Source organism: Cannabis sativa, chromosome 1 (assembly GCF_029168945.1).
Source record: "Cannabis sativa cultivar Pink pepper isolate KNU-18-1 chromosome 1, ASM2916894v1, whole genome shotgun sequence".
NCBI lineage: Eukaryota > Viridiplantae > Streptophyta > Magnoliopsida > Rosales > Cannabaceae > Cannabis > Cannabis sativa.
In genome coordinates, this window is record NC_083601.1 from 27,021,160 (window position 1) to 27,037,885 (window position 16,726).

Genomic DNA, 16,726 nt, shown 5'->3' on the forward strand with positions numbered 1-16,726 from the left:
ATATTGTACCAATTTTGCCCATGTCACTTCAAAATACACTCCATGTGACTCTCTTATGTCAGGGTATTTTGGGTACAATACATATAAAAAGAAGTATATTTCAAATAAATATAAAATTAAAGGTAAATTTGATTAATTAATTAATAAAAGGGTATTTCTAAACTTACCCCCACCTTTTTTAAAGTTGGGCCCAACTTTATTTGTTTATTATTTTTGAAAGAAAAGAAAAGAAAAAGGAAAATAGATAATCGCGGCAAACTCACTCAACTGGTTTCTTTCGTCGTTGTTTGTACAAAATCAAGTTAGTATTTTCTTCTGTGAAGAGAAACAGTGTTAAACCCACCCTCCCTAATTTCCTGGATTCGTTCATTTTCCCACTCTTTCTACTCTCATTTCCCTCCCTACCTTCATTTTCCTTCTTTCTATCTTTTTCAAACTCAGTTTCTCTCATTTATTTTCACTTCCATTCGACTAAACCCTAGAAAATGCCGAGGGAGATTATCACCTTGCAGGTCGGACAATGCGGGAACCAGATTGGGATGGAATTCTGGAAGCAGCTTTGCCTCGAGCATGGGATCAACAAAGACGGCATTCTCGAAGATTTTGCCACTCAGGTCCCTACACCACCTCCTTTTCTCTAGTGCTTACTAATTTCCCTTTTTTATTTGGGCTCCTGTTCGTTGTTTTAAGTGTAAAATTGTGAATCTCTTTTCGTTTATCTATCTATGGTTGCCCCTGTTTTTATTATCCAAGGCTAGGGAAGTTTTTACTTGAATTGAAAAGGGACTTCAAGCTTTTGTGATGACCTCAAAATTAGTTCAATGTGGCATTTTTTTTTTTCTTCTAAGGAGTTTGCTATTTATAGATTTCCTTTTTGCTCTCTTGTGTAGGGGGGAGACCGTAAAGATGTGTTCTTTTATCAAGCTGATGATCAACACTACATACCTCGAGCTTTACTGATTGACTTGGAGCCTCGAGTCATTAATGGCATTCAAAATAGTGAGTACAGAAATCTGTATAATCATGAGAACATCTTTGTTTCAGACCATGGAGGTGGTGCTGGTAACAACTGGGCCAGTGGGTACCATCAGGTTCGTCCCTTGGATTTACTTACGTTAGGTGTTTAGATATTCTCGGTAGTTACTGCCTGTAGTAAATTTATTTATGGCCACAACGTGTAATGCTTAATAATGAAATTCATTTTGATAAGAAAATAAATTTTGAGTTTCTTTGTATATGAACTACGAAATACTGACATTTTCTGATGGTAACTTACAACTACTAGTGCATAATTGAGCAATAAATCTAAAGTAATAATTATATGGGTTTGTCAAGGATCATGATTTTTTGCAAAAAAACAATTGCAGTCTTCTTAATTAACTGACCTTTGTTTTGAATGTTAACTTGGCAAACTGACTGTACTGTATAAAAGTGCTGTCGTTGTATGGATTAAAATAGCATGTCATTAATGACGAATCTATGTATTCCCAGAATGTTGCATGCTGTGTTCACTAGAAAGAACACCAAATTCAGTGATTAGATACAAATGCCTATAGCTAATCCAACACTTTGTAAGACATTGATAAGCTGACCTACCCATTACGTACACATAGATTGTTCTGTGTTTATGTCATGGTTGTTTCCGATGTTGATTGCCGGCTATTTTACTTTTTGGAAAATGATTTTTTTTTTAAATTTCTGATCAGGGAAAAGGTGTTGAGGAGGATATAATGGACATGATTGACAGAGAAGCAGATGGAAGTGATAGTCTTGAAGGTTTTGTTTTGTGTCATTCAATTGCTGGAGGAACTGGCTCAGGTTTATTCACTTCACCACACTTTAGTCATTTACTTTTTCCTAACTTAATTTGCTCAGGATGGTAATATGATGAAGCATTTCGGCATAGCATTGTAGATACTCTATTTAAATACTACAATCTCAACCTAAATGACTATTTATGAGTGTCTAATCTCTGTTTTGAAACAATACCAAATTGGATTCATCCTTGGATAAGGATGACAAATATGGATCCCTGTTAATCTTGCGCAAGTAGAGTGAGATTACACTTGAAAATATTAATCAATTTGAATGAAACATCTGCTTTAGTGATATGGTCGTGCTTATAAACATTATTCTGCATTGGTTAAAGTTTAGCTTTAGTGTTACTGTGTGCTTATTAACATTATTCTGCATTGCTTACATGTGTTGGCTATAATGCAGGTATGGGTTCATATCTGTTGGAGACTCTGAATGATCGGTACAGCAAAAAACTGGTTCAGACATACAGTGTGTTCCCTAATCAGATGGAAACAAGTGATGTGGTGGTCCAACCATATAACTCTCTTTTGACACTTAAGCGACTAACACTTAATGCTGACTGTGTTGTTGTTCTTGATAACACTGCATTAAATAGGATTGCTGTTGAGCGCCTTCATCTATCAAATCCCACCTTTGCTCAAACAAATTCTTTAGTTTCTACTGTAATGTCAGCCAGCACAACTACCCTAAGATATCCGGGATACATGAACAATGACTTGGTTGGGCTTCTTGCATCTTTGATTCCAACACCGAGATGCCACTTTCTTATGACCGGATACACACCTCTTACAGTGGAGCGTCAGGTAAGTTTATCCTTTTGTTCATACTTATATATATATTAAATATGTCTCCATGTATATTAGAGGAAATACTGGAGAGTGAATTAGAAATGACATGTTGCTTGTTTGAATCACTTTTCTTTGTTTTAAGAGAATATTGGCTGTTTAATGTGAATGTTTCTTCATTGCAGGCAAATGTCATTCGTAAAACTACTGTATTGGACGTTATGAGACGACTTTTGCAGGCAAGAATTTTTTTGTTAGGTTCTTATGGTAAAGTTACCACCAGTTATGTATACAATTGATGAATTCTTTTTCTTCCTTTTTTGTAGACAAAAAACATCATGGTTTCCTCTTATGCTAGAAATAAAGAAGCTAGTCAAGCGAAGTACATATCCATATTGAACATTATTCAAGGAGAAGTAGACCCTACTCAGGTGACCATAGTCATAGAATTGCAAGATTGATATAAATCTTTGTGAAGAAATTCATAGGCGGCATTGCTCTTTAAATTACAATGTGGCTTAATCCTAACAATTCATTGTTTTCCAAATCAGGTTCATGAAAGCTTGCAGAGGATTCGGGAAAGAAAGCTTGTGAACTTCATTGAGTGGGGTCCTGCTAGCATTCAGGTTTTTCTTATCTGTAAAATTAATTTCCTATTTCACTTTTTGTTTTTATCTTATTATCTGGAGTCACGTGATCTTTGGTTTTTGCTGTTTTCTAGGTTGCATTGTCAAGAAAATCTCCATATGTTCAAACTGCACATAGGGTACGTGCTTTCTCCTTTGTTCGTTATAATTTTTTATTTTCTATTCATTAAAGCTAAAGATTCATGACCTCGTTATTGAGGATCTAGATCATATCATTACTTTCATTAAATTGGCAAGAAATGATGGAAAGATTAGTGAAAGGAGCTATCTTTGTGTTATTCAGAAGTGAAAAGATTATAGGGAAACAGTACAGGAAAGAAACAAAATTAATATTGATAATTTGGTGCGGAAGTTTTGGGTTGACATTGATCTTCCTTGTTTTGCTATTAAAAAAATTGCCGGCTAACTGAAATTACAGCTGGAACCGAAAAAAAGGGTGCACTAATCTATTTCTTCTTGTTGTATCTTTTAGGTCAGTGGTCTTATGCTGGCAAGTCATACTAGTATCCGGCATCTTTTCAGCAAGTGTTTAAGCCAGTATGAGAAGCTTAGAAAGAAGCAAGCTTTTCTTGACAACTACAGGAAGTTCCCAATGTTCGCTGTAAGTTGCCAGCCACGCAGTTATAAAGAGTTTCAGTTCACATATATTTTGCCTGTTGTTTGGCGTGCCAGTATGACAGATTCTGTTTTACTGTTAACAGGAATGATTGCTGAAAATTTTATTTTATATTCATGCTTGTTTGATTTCAAGCTGTAGTTAGTAAGACTGGTGATAATTAAATCCTTACAATGTAAGTATTACTTGCAAGTTAGAGACTTACTTTTATTGTATAATATACATGGACAGGACAATGACCTTTCAGAATTCGATGAATCAAGAGATATAATTGAGAGTTTAGTTGATGAATACAAGGCCTGTGAGTCCCCAGACTACATTAAATGGGGAATGGAGGTGATTGCTCTACCTGTGTTTGCATGTATTTGTAGATTTTCAACATCGAAATAGCCTGTAAATGAATTTTATCTCATTCTGCAGGATCCGGACCATGTACTATCCGGGGAAGGCAATGCTTCTGGAACAGTTGACCCAAAATTAGCAGGGTAAACAAAAGTAAGTTCCGACTAAGTGCTGCTTAGAAATAAAGGTTACAGTGATGTACATATAGAGACATAAATATGCATGCTGATGATGAGTCAATTGAATTGAAAATCCTGGGTTGCAGGTTGAGACAGTGGTTGCAAAAGTAGGTTATTTGAAGAAAATCTTTAGCAGTTGATTGCATTCTAAGTTTTGGGTTTTGGTGCTTTGGTGGAATATCCAATGGTTTGTGGTGTGATTCTCTAGTTTTTTCTTCCATTCCAATTTATTAATTATCGTTCCTGTAATTAACTCAAGGGAATACAGAATCTCACTGTATGATTTTCTTTTTGTCCGTTTGATCTTGCTTGGTGGAGAATTTGGGGAATGTAGTCCACTCATTTGAAATTGCAGCTTGGTTCTCAGATTCTTGGCCGGCCTACCTTTACCCTGAATAGTTTTTTGCTTTGTTTTTAAATTAAGCACTCAGGAATGTGTGGTACCGGCCCATGTGGTAACCATAACTCTAATGCCATGTGATGCATGTTGGGGCATGGTTAGAAGGATTGGCCCTATTTGGTGTTGATTTCTAATGTTGGTAAATAGTGATTAATTTGCCGTTTATATATATATACTTGCCCACTTAAGTATAACACGAGTGTTAAGCAAAATTTCTTTTACTCTCTTAATTCAATTTTTGACACGCTGACAATATTTATTTATTTTTATTATTATTTTAAAAATACTATAAACTATTAGGGATACATTTCTGATCATGAAACTTTGTTGTTGATATTCTATTTACTAGTTTAATTTTCGGTTATAGATAAATATTAATGTTATTTTTTAACGGCAATTATATCTAATTTATATTTTTAGAATTTTTGTAAGTATTTAGTTGTTAAGTGTTAAATTAATATTAAAGTGTTATTTGGTGGGAAGGAATGACAATATAGGAATGGAATGTAATAAAATTTAAAATGTATAGAAAAAATTCATAAAAAAATTATTTATTTATTTATTTTGTTATAATGGAATAGTTTTTCTTTTTTTTTTTAAAATGGAATAGTCATTCCACCAAAATAGTAGAAAGAGCATTTAATGTCATTTTAATATTTTAAAATACAATCAAACAAAAGAATAAAATGAAAATTATTTTCTTTCTATTCTATTTTATTTTATTAACTCCAACTAAACGTTATTTAAGTATTTACGGAAATTTTAGAAATATAATTTAATTATTATTACTGTAAAAAAAAAAAATAGTTGCCTTTTGACTGATTTTTTCAATTTTGAATTGATTAGGCAATTTGAATTTGAAATTCAAAATTGATGTGTACTAAATTTGACCTTACATCATGGGGGCCAAAAGAAGATGAATATGATGTGTAAATCAATAACGGCTAAAAGACAACAGTGCAAGATATGATGGATGTCTCTCCTTCCTAACCAATGCAAACCATAATTTTTGTAACAAAAATCTTCTTTGCCTTGGGGAATGCATGTCCTGTCCTGTTGTCTTCTCATGCATTGATATCTAATTAATAATCTAGTATTATTCTTCATTTTCTTCTACTTTAAAAACGTAAGATTCTATCTAAATTAAATTATATACAAATGTAATGTGTGTATTAAAAGCCACCAATTCTTTTATTCTTTTCAAATAGTATTACAAATAATTATTTAAATTCCAATATTTTAATGCTAATGCCTGAAATAAATAACAAATCATTCAAGTTTGTTTATTTATTTACTTATTTTAATTGGAGTAGTTGAATATTTTGGAACCTTTTAGAACGAAAACAACGAGAACAAAAAAAAAATAATAAGAGCCGTTTAATCCGTTGAGGAAAAAACTAATGAGTAGGGTCCTTGGACAGATGTAGAATCCGAGGATGATATATTAATATTACAATTCACACAAATATCATATACTGATAATAATATTAAATATTTTGCAGAAAACACAAAAGAAAATAAATAATAATAAAGAAATAATTAAAAAAAAAGAATAGTATAGTGACAATGTGACAGGGTGGCAAACCAAAAAAGATGTAAAAAAATAGAGAAACACAGCAAAAACCACCACATGGCTCGTGTAATCAGCCTAGGCCCACACATCAAGAACACACAACGTAATATATTTTTGACTCGAACTTCCCAAAATACCCCTCGCCGATCCCCTGTATTTAAATCCAAACCCATCTTCAACTTGCCGCACATCAGATTCTTGTACCACTTTCTCTTACCATTTCTTCTCCATTTTCTTGTTCAAGTTTTTTGGAGAAAAACAAAAAAGCAATGGCAGCTTCTGGTTTATGCTCCACCGCCTTGGTTGGCGTTGTTTTGGCTTTCTTCGCTCTCGCTTTCGCTTCCATTGCTCAAGCTGAGTCTTCGGCTCCAGCTCCTGCTCCTGCCAGTGATGGTAAATCTTCTCTTTCTTTATTTCTTTTGAAAGATTCTGGATCTGATTACGTATTTTCTTTAAAATATATATTACATTTTCTAAAAAGGAAAAAGAAAATAATATGTAAGATTTGATATTGAATTCAATGTGGTTATACTGAGATCTAGTTTTTTCTTCGTTAATGGATTCAGGGACCTCGATTGACCAAGGAATTGCGTATGTGCTGATGCTTCTGGCGTTGGTGCTTACATATCTCATCCATCCCTTGGACGCATATTCTTCCTACTTCTAGATTGCTTTCAATTTTAGGGCGTTCAGATGGATCTTAACGATTCTTTTATATTTGCATATATTATTATTATTATAATTATTATTGGTTATTAGTTGTGGGATATTGTGTTACTATTGATTTTGATGGGTTGTGTATATTTTTTTGTTCACTTTTCGGTGTTGTTGAGAAATTCATTCAATGGTATTGCTTTTCTACTTATTTTCCTCTTCCATCTATTTTATACAATACATCTTGTGCGTCTTTCATTTTCTTGGGATTAAAACAAGACAATAATTGCATCCAGAAATGGTGAATTTGAGTTACCAAAAAAGGAAAATTCCAATTGCAAATTCAGTCACTTTTCTATCTTAAAAATCAAAATGAAAAGAAGTTGCATTCGCATTTTATGTTAATTTTATTTTGTAAAGCAAAAAATAAGTTTCAGAAAATGAAAATAAACACGTAGAATTATAAAAAGCCACTTGAGGCATAGCTTGAGATTACAAAAATGGCTATATACCAAAAATTTATCTTTGACATGGCAAAATTGAAAACCTTACTTACATAGAGTGCTCCAGAAAAGCACTTTCTTAAACAAAGAATGGTTCGCTCATAAAAAGCCCTTTTTTTTCGTGTATGTTAGTGTTTGATTCCTTTTTAGTTGTAAATCCTTCTTTTTTTTCTTCTCTACTTTGGATTGTTTTTGAGGCTTCTTTGATACATAGTGTACTTGACAACTTCATAGCAAGAGACAACTATTCCAACCGAAGGACCAGCACGACCAACTCGTGGACTTACTCCTGTAAACAGTCCCTTCATTCCTCCATCCCTGTTTCAAATTACACCTTGGATTAAATTGTATTCAAAACTTTACTCTTTATTTTCTTTCCAATTGTGTTCTTACCTCCATATTTCTACCAAAGTCTTTCTTGTGGTCATTTTCAAAACTCTCGAAGGATCCTTCTGAAATGCAAACAAGAATTGATTTGTAAAAACAGTTGCTCAAGTTATAGTATCCAATTTTTTAAAGCATTGTTCGAAGATTTTTTTACTTCAATCTGTCGTCGTGTTCTTGCTACGTCTAATGGACATGTAGCAGCAGCTGCAAGGCTTCCTGCCACGAAGCCAGCGGAGAAATTTGCCCCAAGAACACTCGCTACACTGGCTTCATCTCCCATCAGACCAAGAAGTCTTTTCCGGATCTTTATAACAAAACCAAAAAAAAATTAAGATCAAGTTTAAAGGCTTTTTAGTTTTGGAGAACAGAAATAATTGGCATCAAGCTGAAAGCTTTGAAGAGAATGACCCACTGGCTCTAGGGTTGACCAACAGATTGCAGAAAATGGAACATCACGGGCAAGTTGTGCTCCAAGGCCGGTCCACAAGACGCGATATCTTTGAACAGCTGCAGAATGAAGATGTGAACAAAAGTTAGAAAGTACACAGCAAAGGAAATAAAAGTTCAGTGATTTATGAGAAATGCTAAAGGACACCCATAATGCCTAACCTAACACCCAAGTGAGGTGTAATATTGTTATTGGTGCAACTCAATATCGGGTCCTTTATTTTACTTTAATAAATATTATAAAAAATCGCTATAATTATAGGACGACACTTATCATGGTACTAGGCACCATGAGTGCGTCATGGCAATGCTCTTTATATATGAGTGTATTAATATTAACAAAATATAAATACCTCTTTATCTCACTCTTTGTCAAATGCAATATAATGTACTAACTTGTTGAAATATAAAATTTGAATTCAACTTACGGTTTTGAAGAAAGCTTGTGCTCTTTGCCGGGTTGACAACATCGTGCAGCGTTTTCCAGACTCCTGCAGGCTTCACACCAGCTTGGCTTTCTTTAAATGCCTATGAAAGCAAGAAGAAGAGACCTAATTAAGTATAACCAATGAACTTTTTCATAAAATATAGTCTTAAGGGAGAAGTATCAGAGAATCATGTAACAGAGTATGGAGTATTTATTGTATGATCCCTACAATTGAATGGAAAAACTTTCCCTGAATGAAAAGGCAGGAGGAGGAGATTATACTCATGAAGAGGAAAATCTAGTATAAACTTATCCTAACACTACAATATCCGACATCATTTTAATTTAAAATAACCAACTAAAACAAAAAATTAGCAAGGTTATGACTATGGCATAGTAAAATATCAGACAACATTAACACCTGCATGCGAGTCCTTGCCAATTCAACGGGGTAGCAAGTAACACAAGCCAATGAACGAGCAACCGATCCTGCCACTAATGGAACATATGGCGTCAAACTTGGAGAACGTTGATTTGTGAACCCTTCCATATAAATACGAAAAACATCATAACAAGGCAAGTATATCCCCACCTGTTATACATTGAAAAACATGTATTAACAAAATGACACCAGAAGAATCTACATAACAGTTTGAGTCAGCATGTTGACAGGGCTGAACCACAAAAAGGAGATGGCTAAACTGGGAAAATTCTGCTAAGAAAGAGACTCACAGTTGGTATAGCCAATGCTAAGCTAGCATTTGTGCCTCTCCACAATCTTGTGAAACCTTCCTGCAAAATTTACTTCTATGAGACCTCTTGTAAGCACAAATTTCTGACCAAACTTAGGTGGCTTTTGGTTGGAAATAATGAAATAGAATAGAATGGAAATGAAACAATTTTCATTCAATTCTATTGTTTGATTGCATTTTAAAGTACTGGAATGTAATTCCCATCGAATGATCTTTCTACCATTAGGGTGGAATGACTATTCCATTATGAAATAGAATGAGAGATTATCCCAATGCAAGATGAGAAAAAATTTAATAATTTTTTTATTAATTCTTTTTATGCATTTAAATTTTATTCGTTCTCATGGGAATTATATTTAATAACTACAATCAAATCAACAAGCTTGTAATCAGAAAATATTAGATAACTACTATAAACAGAGTATCATTTCAGCGCAATTATATTTAATAAAAGGTCCATGCGTGTGTTGTTGCTACAAGAATAAACATGGTTTAGCTGCAATTTACATACTATTTCCATTCTGTAATCCACAATGCAATGGATCGAAACACATTTGTCCAACAAATTCCAAGGTGTTGGCCTACTAACCTGACGTATAATTTTATATAGGACATCCAATGTTCCTTTATACTGCCCACATTCCGGAGGGCACACAGGTTCAGCACCAACAATTGAACGCACACCCGATGAAGAATACTTTGTAGCAGGAAACACCTAAAACCAAAACACAAAATCAATGGAAGTTTATTACAATAATGTACACAGCAGACGCATATTAAGAAAATGGCTGTATACATACCGTGGCGGTTTCAAAACATGTGCTACCACAAACCCCCTGATAAGGAACTCCAGCAGCTTGTGCTTGCAACCGAGTCTAGAGGTAAAGGCAACAAAATTGCATAAGACCCTTTTCAATTTTCATCATAATAACAACAATATTGAATCAAAATACAAAATCCACCAATCTTTATAGTTTTAAACTCGAGAAATGGCTTAACATAGCGTTTTCATATAATAATCTAATAAATTCTTACAAACAAGGTTTACTCAAAATAATCAAAGAAAACTGGAAAATGGGCATTGCAATTGAGTTTGAGATGCATATAATTAACAAAAAGAAAAAGAAAAAAACGATAATAGTATGCATAAACCTTGGCAATATCAAGAGGATTAACTAAGATAGCGGAGAGAACAGCAGCACCGGCAGCAGAGAAAGCCCTCTCTCCAAAACCCAAATTGGCATTCGAAAGTTCCACCGCCGCCGCAGAAGAAGGAGGTTGTTTACTACCATCCTTGAACATGGTTTCGGCGCCTCCTTCGAAATCAACCCTGGTGGCCGCCGCCGCGGTTATCCAGGAAGGTATTCCCTGCCTCGATCCCACCATTATTATTCCTTTATCTCTCTCTCTCTCTCTCTCTCTAGAAATTGTAACAAGAAAGAAAGAAAGGCGTTCAGTGTTCGTGAATGTTCAATGAAAAATAACAGAAATTGAGGAGAGGCTTTTTTGGATTGTCAATGTTGATTACGTAGGTGCGTGCGTATACACATATATGGGTGTGTGTGATTATGTATATATTTATTTTGATTGAATTTTTGGTGAAATTAGTGGGAAAAGATTTAGAGAAATGATGGTATTGGCAGGGGATTCGTGGCGTCCAATAGAGGCGCCAAACAATTGGGGGCCTTCTCTTAGCTCGCCGCCACCTGTGACTCCTCTCTCTCTCACACAAGAATTGAAGAATCTCTATTTTGTGGGGCTTCGGTTGATTGCATGGGCTTACAAGATTTAAATGTATGATATAAATAGAGTATGTAAAAAGAAATATTTGAAGAAGTAGAGAATATGTATTGAAAATTAAATTCGAACAGAATGAAATTAAATTAGGAGAATTATTTTATATATTATTTTTTTAATTATTTTGTTTTAAATTTACGGTTTTGGTTTTTAAAGTGGTTACAGTACTAGTTGTAATAGGAGTTTTTATATAATTTTTTATTGCAATTTAAGTTGTAGCGTTAGTTGCAATATGAGTTTCTATATAGAATTTCGTATAAATACTAAAAAAAAAAAAAAAAAAGCTGTTTTGAAGTGTAAAAATGAAAAAAACCCTAATAAAATTATTCCTAATAATTATATTTCTTTTATCTATCCTTCTATTGCCTAATTCACATTTGGAGTTAGCCTTTGTTATTACGGGGAGAGTTTAGTATAAAAGAAATAAAATGAACCATAATAATTCTTTTGGTGGTTAAGGCAGAGTTTAGTATACTTTTTTGAGTGATTATCAAAAATTTCATCGAAGTTCTTTTTGGGCATATCGTGCCTAATTTATTTCTTCCTATTGTGTTTTGTTGGGTATTTTCTCTAGGAGGTTGTTTTAAGGTAGGATCGGGCCTGAGCTAAGCCTTATCGGGCTCACGCTTAGGGCCCACCTAGTCCAAAGGTTTAAAAAAATATATTTTTTTAGTAGTTTTCAAAAATACTACGTATATTTTAACTAAACGACTTAATAATTTTTATTTTTTTTTTAAGGTCCGCCGAATCTCAGAGTTGGCTTTATTTTAAAGTTAATATTGATGCAACTTTAGACTTGGAAAGTACTTTTTGTAGCATGGATATGGTTATTTGTGATGCTCATGGGATTGTCTTTGTCTCGGCTATCAGGCACATGGTTGGCTTTTTTCAAGCTAAAATTGTGGAAGCTCTTGTTCTTCGCCATGCTCGTATCCAATGTCATCTTCTTGGGTTGGATAATGTTCAATTCGAAACTGACTATCTCAATATGGTTAACAAGATCAATAATAATATATTTTTGGACTCGTCGCTACGCTTAATTTTAAGAGACATTCATCCTAATTTGACTCTATAATATGAGTTTTTCTCATTATTCCAGGATATTTAATGTTGTGTTGCCCACAATCTTACTAAGTAAGCTTTGGATGTGACTATTAGCAAGGTTTGGTGGTCATATTATTAATTATTATTTTATGGCCGATGCCATACATCTTTGATGATATCATCTAAATTCCTCTTTTTTAAGAATTATTGCTCTTGGACATTTTGGGTTTTTCTTCTAAAAAATAATAATCATATTAAATATAAAAGAAGAAAATAGAATATGTATATTGATGAAAATAAAAATCCCTACAAGAAAAAAAGGAAAAAAAATGGAATGAAGCTAATTAGAATTCATATTAAATTTAATTACTTTTGGAAGGTGATTAGCGTAAATATTAATGGAGGGAGCAAATTGTGAATAAATTTATTTTAAAAAATAAATTATTAATATATATGAAACACAGTGTTTATTATTTAGATAATATAAAAAAAATTATAAATATTAATTTTAAAAATGTTAAACTATTAAATTTTGATCTAATTACTATAATACAAGAAAATTTTAATTTTGATATAATAAAAAAAATTTCAAATTAAAGTATTTAAAATTTTCATGTTAAAAAAACATTATGTTGTAAATAAAATAATAGTACTTAAATTTTAAGGTAAACACGATGCAGGGCTATGTGTTTTGTAAAACTTATTAATTGAATTTTGTATTTTGTTAAATGACAGTTCATACATTGTACTTTTTAAAATAATGTAAAATAGGTCATAAATTTAATTTTTATCGAATTAAAATTTAATAATAATCTTACCTTAAAGTATCTTGACTACACTTATTAAATTTTTATTTATCTGTTTGTGTTAGAAAATGACTTTATATTAGTTATATTAAAAAAAATAGACGAAAATTAAATTTAGAATCTATTATGTATTATTGAAAAAAACAAACTTTAAATTGTTATTTAATAAAACATAAGTTAAATTTTATATTAGTTATATTAAAAAAATAGACGAAAATTAAATTCAGGGTCTATTTTGTATTATTAAAAAAAAAAAACAAATTTTAAATTGTTAATTAACATTTTACAAAATAGAAATCAAAATAGTATTTAGTATTTATCCAATTTTATTTATTTATTTTTTGCATTGAAGGATTGCGCTTTGAGTATACAAACAATTGTCGTTTTTCACAAATATTGTTGTCCATTTCCTTAATTCTTGCTTACATTTGATGATTGATGAAGTAGCACTGCAAGTTTGCAACTGGACATTCCTTCAAACCGAAGCAAAAGAAACTTGTGAAAATAGTATAAACCTTATCCTTACAAAAAAAATAAAAAAGTATATAATAACTTATCAAGCATCATTCGAAGAATTAATTAGAATCCTTCTTCCAATTAAAAAACAAAATATGTTTAATTAGTACTAACTCAACCCCTGGCCTGAAAAACATTGAAAGGAGGATCTTTGGTCCTTGACCTTGAGACTTGAGCTTGTTTTGAATCCGAAAATGAAGCAACAACTTTGGGGTTGGAACTCCTATAATAATGACTAAAACTAATCATACATGATATGGTACCCAAAAATATTAAACACTTGATTGAAAATCCAAAAGGTTTTGGCCAATAGTACTTATTCCACCATCTGTTGTTATTGGCTTCTTCTTCACCATCTTTAAAGCTGTGAAGAACTATATTTTGATTACCAAAACATTCATTTAACTCTCTTAACACATTTGGTGGTGGTGATTTCCCTTCATAACTCCTCACCAACTCAATTAAAGCTCTTCTGCTTTCTTTCAAATAAATTACAGCTTCATTTTTCTCTTTCTCTTGCCAACACAGTAGTTTCTGAGTCCACACCACAACCATTGATCATTATATAAATATATATATATACTAGTAAAAAGTTACCTGCGAGGCACGTATACTAAATTTTATGCTATGTATTTTTTATTATATTAAAAGGTAATACACTTAAAAATGTTTATCTCATCTTGGTTCAACCCAATTTTATGTTGTTCCCATAGGATTGTGTGTTAGATATGAGCTTAGAAAAATAGTATTCGTTAGAATGGGTGCGCAATGATGGCGTGTCTTGATGTGAGTTTTATCTTCTGGGAAAAATCTAGCTACTCCGACATTACAATTACACCTAGCCTTTCAAAATGAACATCATCAAAAATTTAAGGATTATAAATTGAAAAGGATATCTTGTTACTTTTGGTGTGCCCAACAAACTCTCTAACGGATGACATTATATTTCGCATATCCCAAAACTGTTTAAAAGTAAAGCAATATAGCAAGGGAATAGAAGACTAACTCAAATAAATAATTACTTGAGCAACAAAGAATAACTCGCTAATAGAACACTGAATATTACACCCAAATAAACAAAAAGTGAGGAATCGCAACAGAGAGACCATGAATTACGGCATAGAAGATGAGGCAATAATTCAATAGCAATATAGGGTTTGAGGGTTTGAGATTTAGAAAAAGAAATTATAAATGATTATCCTAAATAATCACGATTGGTTGCTCATCCTTTTGGGGTTAGTTATTTTATTGAGAATTTTCAGAGATTGTGTTTCCGGTTAGGTTTATAATATTAAAATTTAAAAGTAATATTAATGTATTTAAAAATTAATATTAAAATACATCTTCATAAAAAAAATTATTATTTTTGAATAGAAAATTATTTTAAAAAAAAAATTACCCATAAATTTCTCATAAACCCGATTAAAATTTAAAAGTAATATTAATTTATTTAAAAATTAATATTAAAATACATTGTAATAAAAAAAAAATATACTATTTTTGAATAAAAAATTATTTTAAAAAAATATTATTCATAAATTTCTCATAAACACAATAATTCAATTATATAGACAAACTTTATATAGAATAGATATATATTAAAAAGGAATCTTTTGTGAATGAATGGTACTTACGTGTTGAAACAAAAGGGTGTTCTCAACTTGCTTCAATGAATCTCTTATGCCAATCAAGCTCTCCCTTTCCTCAACTGGGATCTGATCTGCTACATCGCATAAGCGACCATGCTCTGAACAAACCTTACAGAGCTTAATACTCTGTTCGATTTCACTGTTGAGCTTACCATGTATAGCCCATGCTCTCTCAATCACACATTTCAGCTCTTCATTCAACTCCATTAATGGCCTTACAAATGACCAATTTTGCTCATCCATCCAATAAATTAACAATATATATATTTATATATAACTACACCCTTTATAGCTTTCTGTTACTTGTATAATTTATATTCTTGTTTCTTTAGACTTTTCTCTGATTTTCTCTTTCTTTTTTGTTTGTGTGTGTTTGAATAATGGTCAAGACATTGAGATTATGATGGAACTAATCATTTTAGCCACTTTTTTCTTTTTAGAAAGGAAGAGGAAAAAAGAGAGTTTAACATGTGAAAAATTCATCATTATCATACGTGTGTGCCTGTGTTTATATATTAAGAAAAGATTTATGAGGATTAGTTTAATTATAACCTTCAAATCTCAAAAGTATGAAAATTCAAATAAAAGCAAAGTAAGAGTAAAATAGAAAGAAGAACACACCCATCTTTATTTGGTTAGGGAAGATAATATCCTTAGTCGAATTGAACACTCCATCTCATACTCTTACTACAACAAAAAAGTAGTGTGGTGTATATATTTTCTCTCATGAAACAAACAACTTGAATAAAAACATTTGTTCCATTAAAAAAAATAAAAAAAGACAAACAACTTGAAAAACTTATAGCTAGAAATCTATAGTAACTTTCTTGTTGGGAATTGTTAGCTAATAGCTACTAGTTCGGTAAAACTTACCTAATTTTAGCTAATAGTCACTTAAATGTTACCGGTGAAAGTGAAACTAGTCAAGGTAACTTAAAGTGTTAAAATTACCATCTCATTAAGTAAAGATGCAAATGTTACCGGTGAAACTAGTCAAGCTAACTCAAAGTGTTATAATTACCGGTTTGACTTAACTTCTAGAATTAATAAAAATCTGTCAAAGTGTGTTTGTAAAAAACTATTCTAATTTTTTTTTTGAAAAATTATTTTTAAAATTAAAAAAATTTACATAATTTTTACTTTACTCATAATTTGTTTTTTAATGATATCCAAACACTTTAAAAAATATTTTTTAAATAAACAAAAAGCCAATATATATCTAATAGTACAAACTAGAGGTAGTTACTTTGCATCTAATACAAAACAAAATGGAGTCTTTGTATTGATCATTTTTGTTATTGGTTTTTTTTTTTAATAATTTCAGTTTCCACTTTCTGTTATATATCTACACAAAATTTTAAAATTTATTATAAATTATTTTAGA

At 31.7% G+C, this 16,726-nt stretch overlaps 4 protein-coding genes across 5 annotated transcripts; 2 read left to right on the forward strand and 2 right to left on the reverse strand.

Annotated features, from left to right (window-relative positions):
• The first annotated feature begins 211 nt into the window (after nucleotides 1-211).
• On the forward strand, nucleotides 212-4,956 carry LOC115704349 (tubulin gamma-1 chain). The gene is made up of 12 exons (XM_061106816.1): nucleotides 212-614; nucleotides 891-1,091; nucleotides 1,707-1,818; nucleotides 2,221-2,621; nucleotides 2,789-2,842; nucleotides 2,930-3,034; nucleotides 3,155-3,229; nucleotides 3,325-3,369; nucleotides 3,723-3,851; nucleotides 4,098-4,202; nucleotides 4,287-4,361; nucleotides 4,474-4,956. The coding sequence occupies exons 1-11, from the start codon at nucleotides 486-488 to the stop codon at nucleotides 4,353-4,355; spliced, it is 1,425 nt and encodes a 474-aa protein (XP_060962799.1). The 5' UTR covers nucleotides 212-485; the 3' UTR covers nucleotides 4,356-4,361; nucleotides 4,474-4,956.
• A 1,536-nt stretch (nucleotides 4,957-6,492) lies between these two features.
• Nucleotides 6,493-7,225, forward strand: LOC115706565 (arabinogalactan protein 16). The gene is made up of 2 exons (XM_030634254.2): nucleotides 6,493-6,753; nucleotides 6,927-7,225. The coding sequence occupies exons 1-2, from the start codon at nucleotides 6,630-6,632 to the stop codon at nucleotides 7,025-7,027; spliced, it is 225 nt and encodes a 74-aa protein (XP_030490114.1). The 5' UTR covers nucleotides 6,493-6,629; the 3' UTR covers nucleotides 7,028-7,225.
• A 253-nt stretch (nucleotides 7,226-7,478) lies between these two features.
• On the reverse strand, nucleotides 7,479-11,305 carry LOC115706563 (mitochondrial carrier protein MTM1). The gene is made up of 10 exons (XM_030634253.2): nucleotides 10,683-11,305; nucleotides 10,331-10,405; nucleotides 10,120-10,245; nucleotides 9,511-9,570; nucleotides 9,200-9,370; nucleotides 8,780-8,879; nucleotides 8,317-8,411; nucleotides 8,059-8,208; nucleotides 7,911-7,969; nucleotides 7,479-7,835 (listed from the first exon to the last, which is right to left on the reverse strand). The coding sequence occupies exons 1-10, from the start codon at nucleotides 10,914-10,916 to the stop codon at nucleotides 7,694-7,696; spliced, it is 1,212 nt and encodes a 403-aa protein (XP_030490113.2). The 5' UTR covers nucleotides 10,917-11,305; the 3' UTR covers nucleotides 7,479-7,693.
• Nucleotides 11,306-13,560: 2,255 nt separating this feature from the next.
• Nucleotides 13,561-16,127, reverse strand: LOC115707305 (uncharacterized). Of its 2 annotated transcripts, none has more exons than XM_030635220.2 (2): nucleotides 15,328-16,127; nucleotides 13,561-13,650 (listed from the first exon to the last, which is right to left on the reverse strand). In XM_030635220.2, exons 1-2 carry the CDS (start codon nucleotides 15,583-15,585, stop codon nucleotides 13,600-13,602), a joined length of 309 nt encoding a protein of 102 aa, XP_030491080.2. In that variant the 5' UTR covers nucleotides 15,586-16,127; the 3' UTR covers nucleotides 13,561-13,599. The 2 variants fall into 2 exon arrangements, with proteins under 2 accessions (XP_030491080.2, XP_030491078.2); XM_030635218.2 differs by lacking the exon at nucleotides 13,561-13,650 and adding an exon at nucleotides 13,700-14,227.
• Nucleotides 16,128-16,726: the final 599 nt, after the last annotated feature.

Bases quoted from the DNA above. Each gene is read 5' to 3' on its own strand.
- LOC115704349 (XM_061106816.1), top strand. From the start codon at position 486: ATGCCGAGGGAGATTATCACCTTGCAGGTCGGACAATGCGGGAACCAG. The intron at 3,035-3,154 runs GTGACCATAGTC...TTTCCAAATCAG, and splicing joins GAGAAGTAGACCCTACTCAG to GTTCATGAAAGCTTGCAGAG. The intron at 3,230-3,324 runs GTTTTTCTTATC...GCTGTTTTCTAG, and splicing joins GGGGTCCTGCTAGCATTCAG to GTTGCATTGTCAAGAAAATC.
- LOC115706565 (XM_030634254.2), top strand. From the start codon at position 6,630: ATGGCAGCTTCTGGTTTATGCTCCACCGCCTTGGTTGGCGTTGTTTTG. The intron at 6,754-6,926 runs GTAAATCTTCTC...TAATGGATTCAG, and splicing joins TCCTGCTCCTGCCAGTGATG to GGACCTCGATTGACCAAGGA.
- LOC115706563 (XM_030634253.2), bottom strand. From the start codon at position 10,916: ATGGTGGGATCGAGGCAGGGAATACCTTCCTGGATAACCGCGGCGGCG. The intron at 10,406-10,682 runs GTTTATGCATAC...CTTTACCTCTAG, and splicing joins ATCCTCTTGATATTGCCAAG to ACTCGGTTGCAAGCACAAGC. The intron at 7,836-7,910 runs GTAAGAACACAA...AATTTGAAACAG, and splicing joins ACTTTGGTAGAAATATGGAG to GGATGGAGGAATGAAGGGAC.
- LOC115707305 (XM_030635218.2), bottom strand. From the start codon at position 15,585: ATGGATGAGCAAAATTGGTCATTTGTAAGGCCATTAATGGAGTTGAAT. The intron at 14,228-15,327 runs GTAAGTACCATT...GTGTGGACTCAG, and splicing joins ACACCCTTTTGTTTCAACAC to AAACTACTGTGTTGGCAAGA.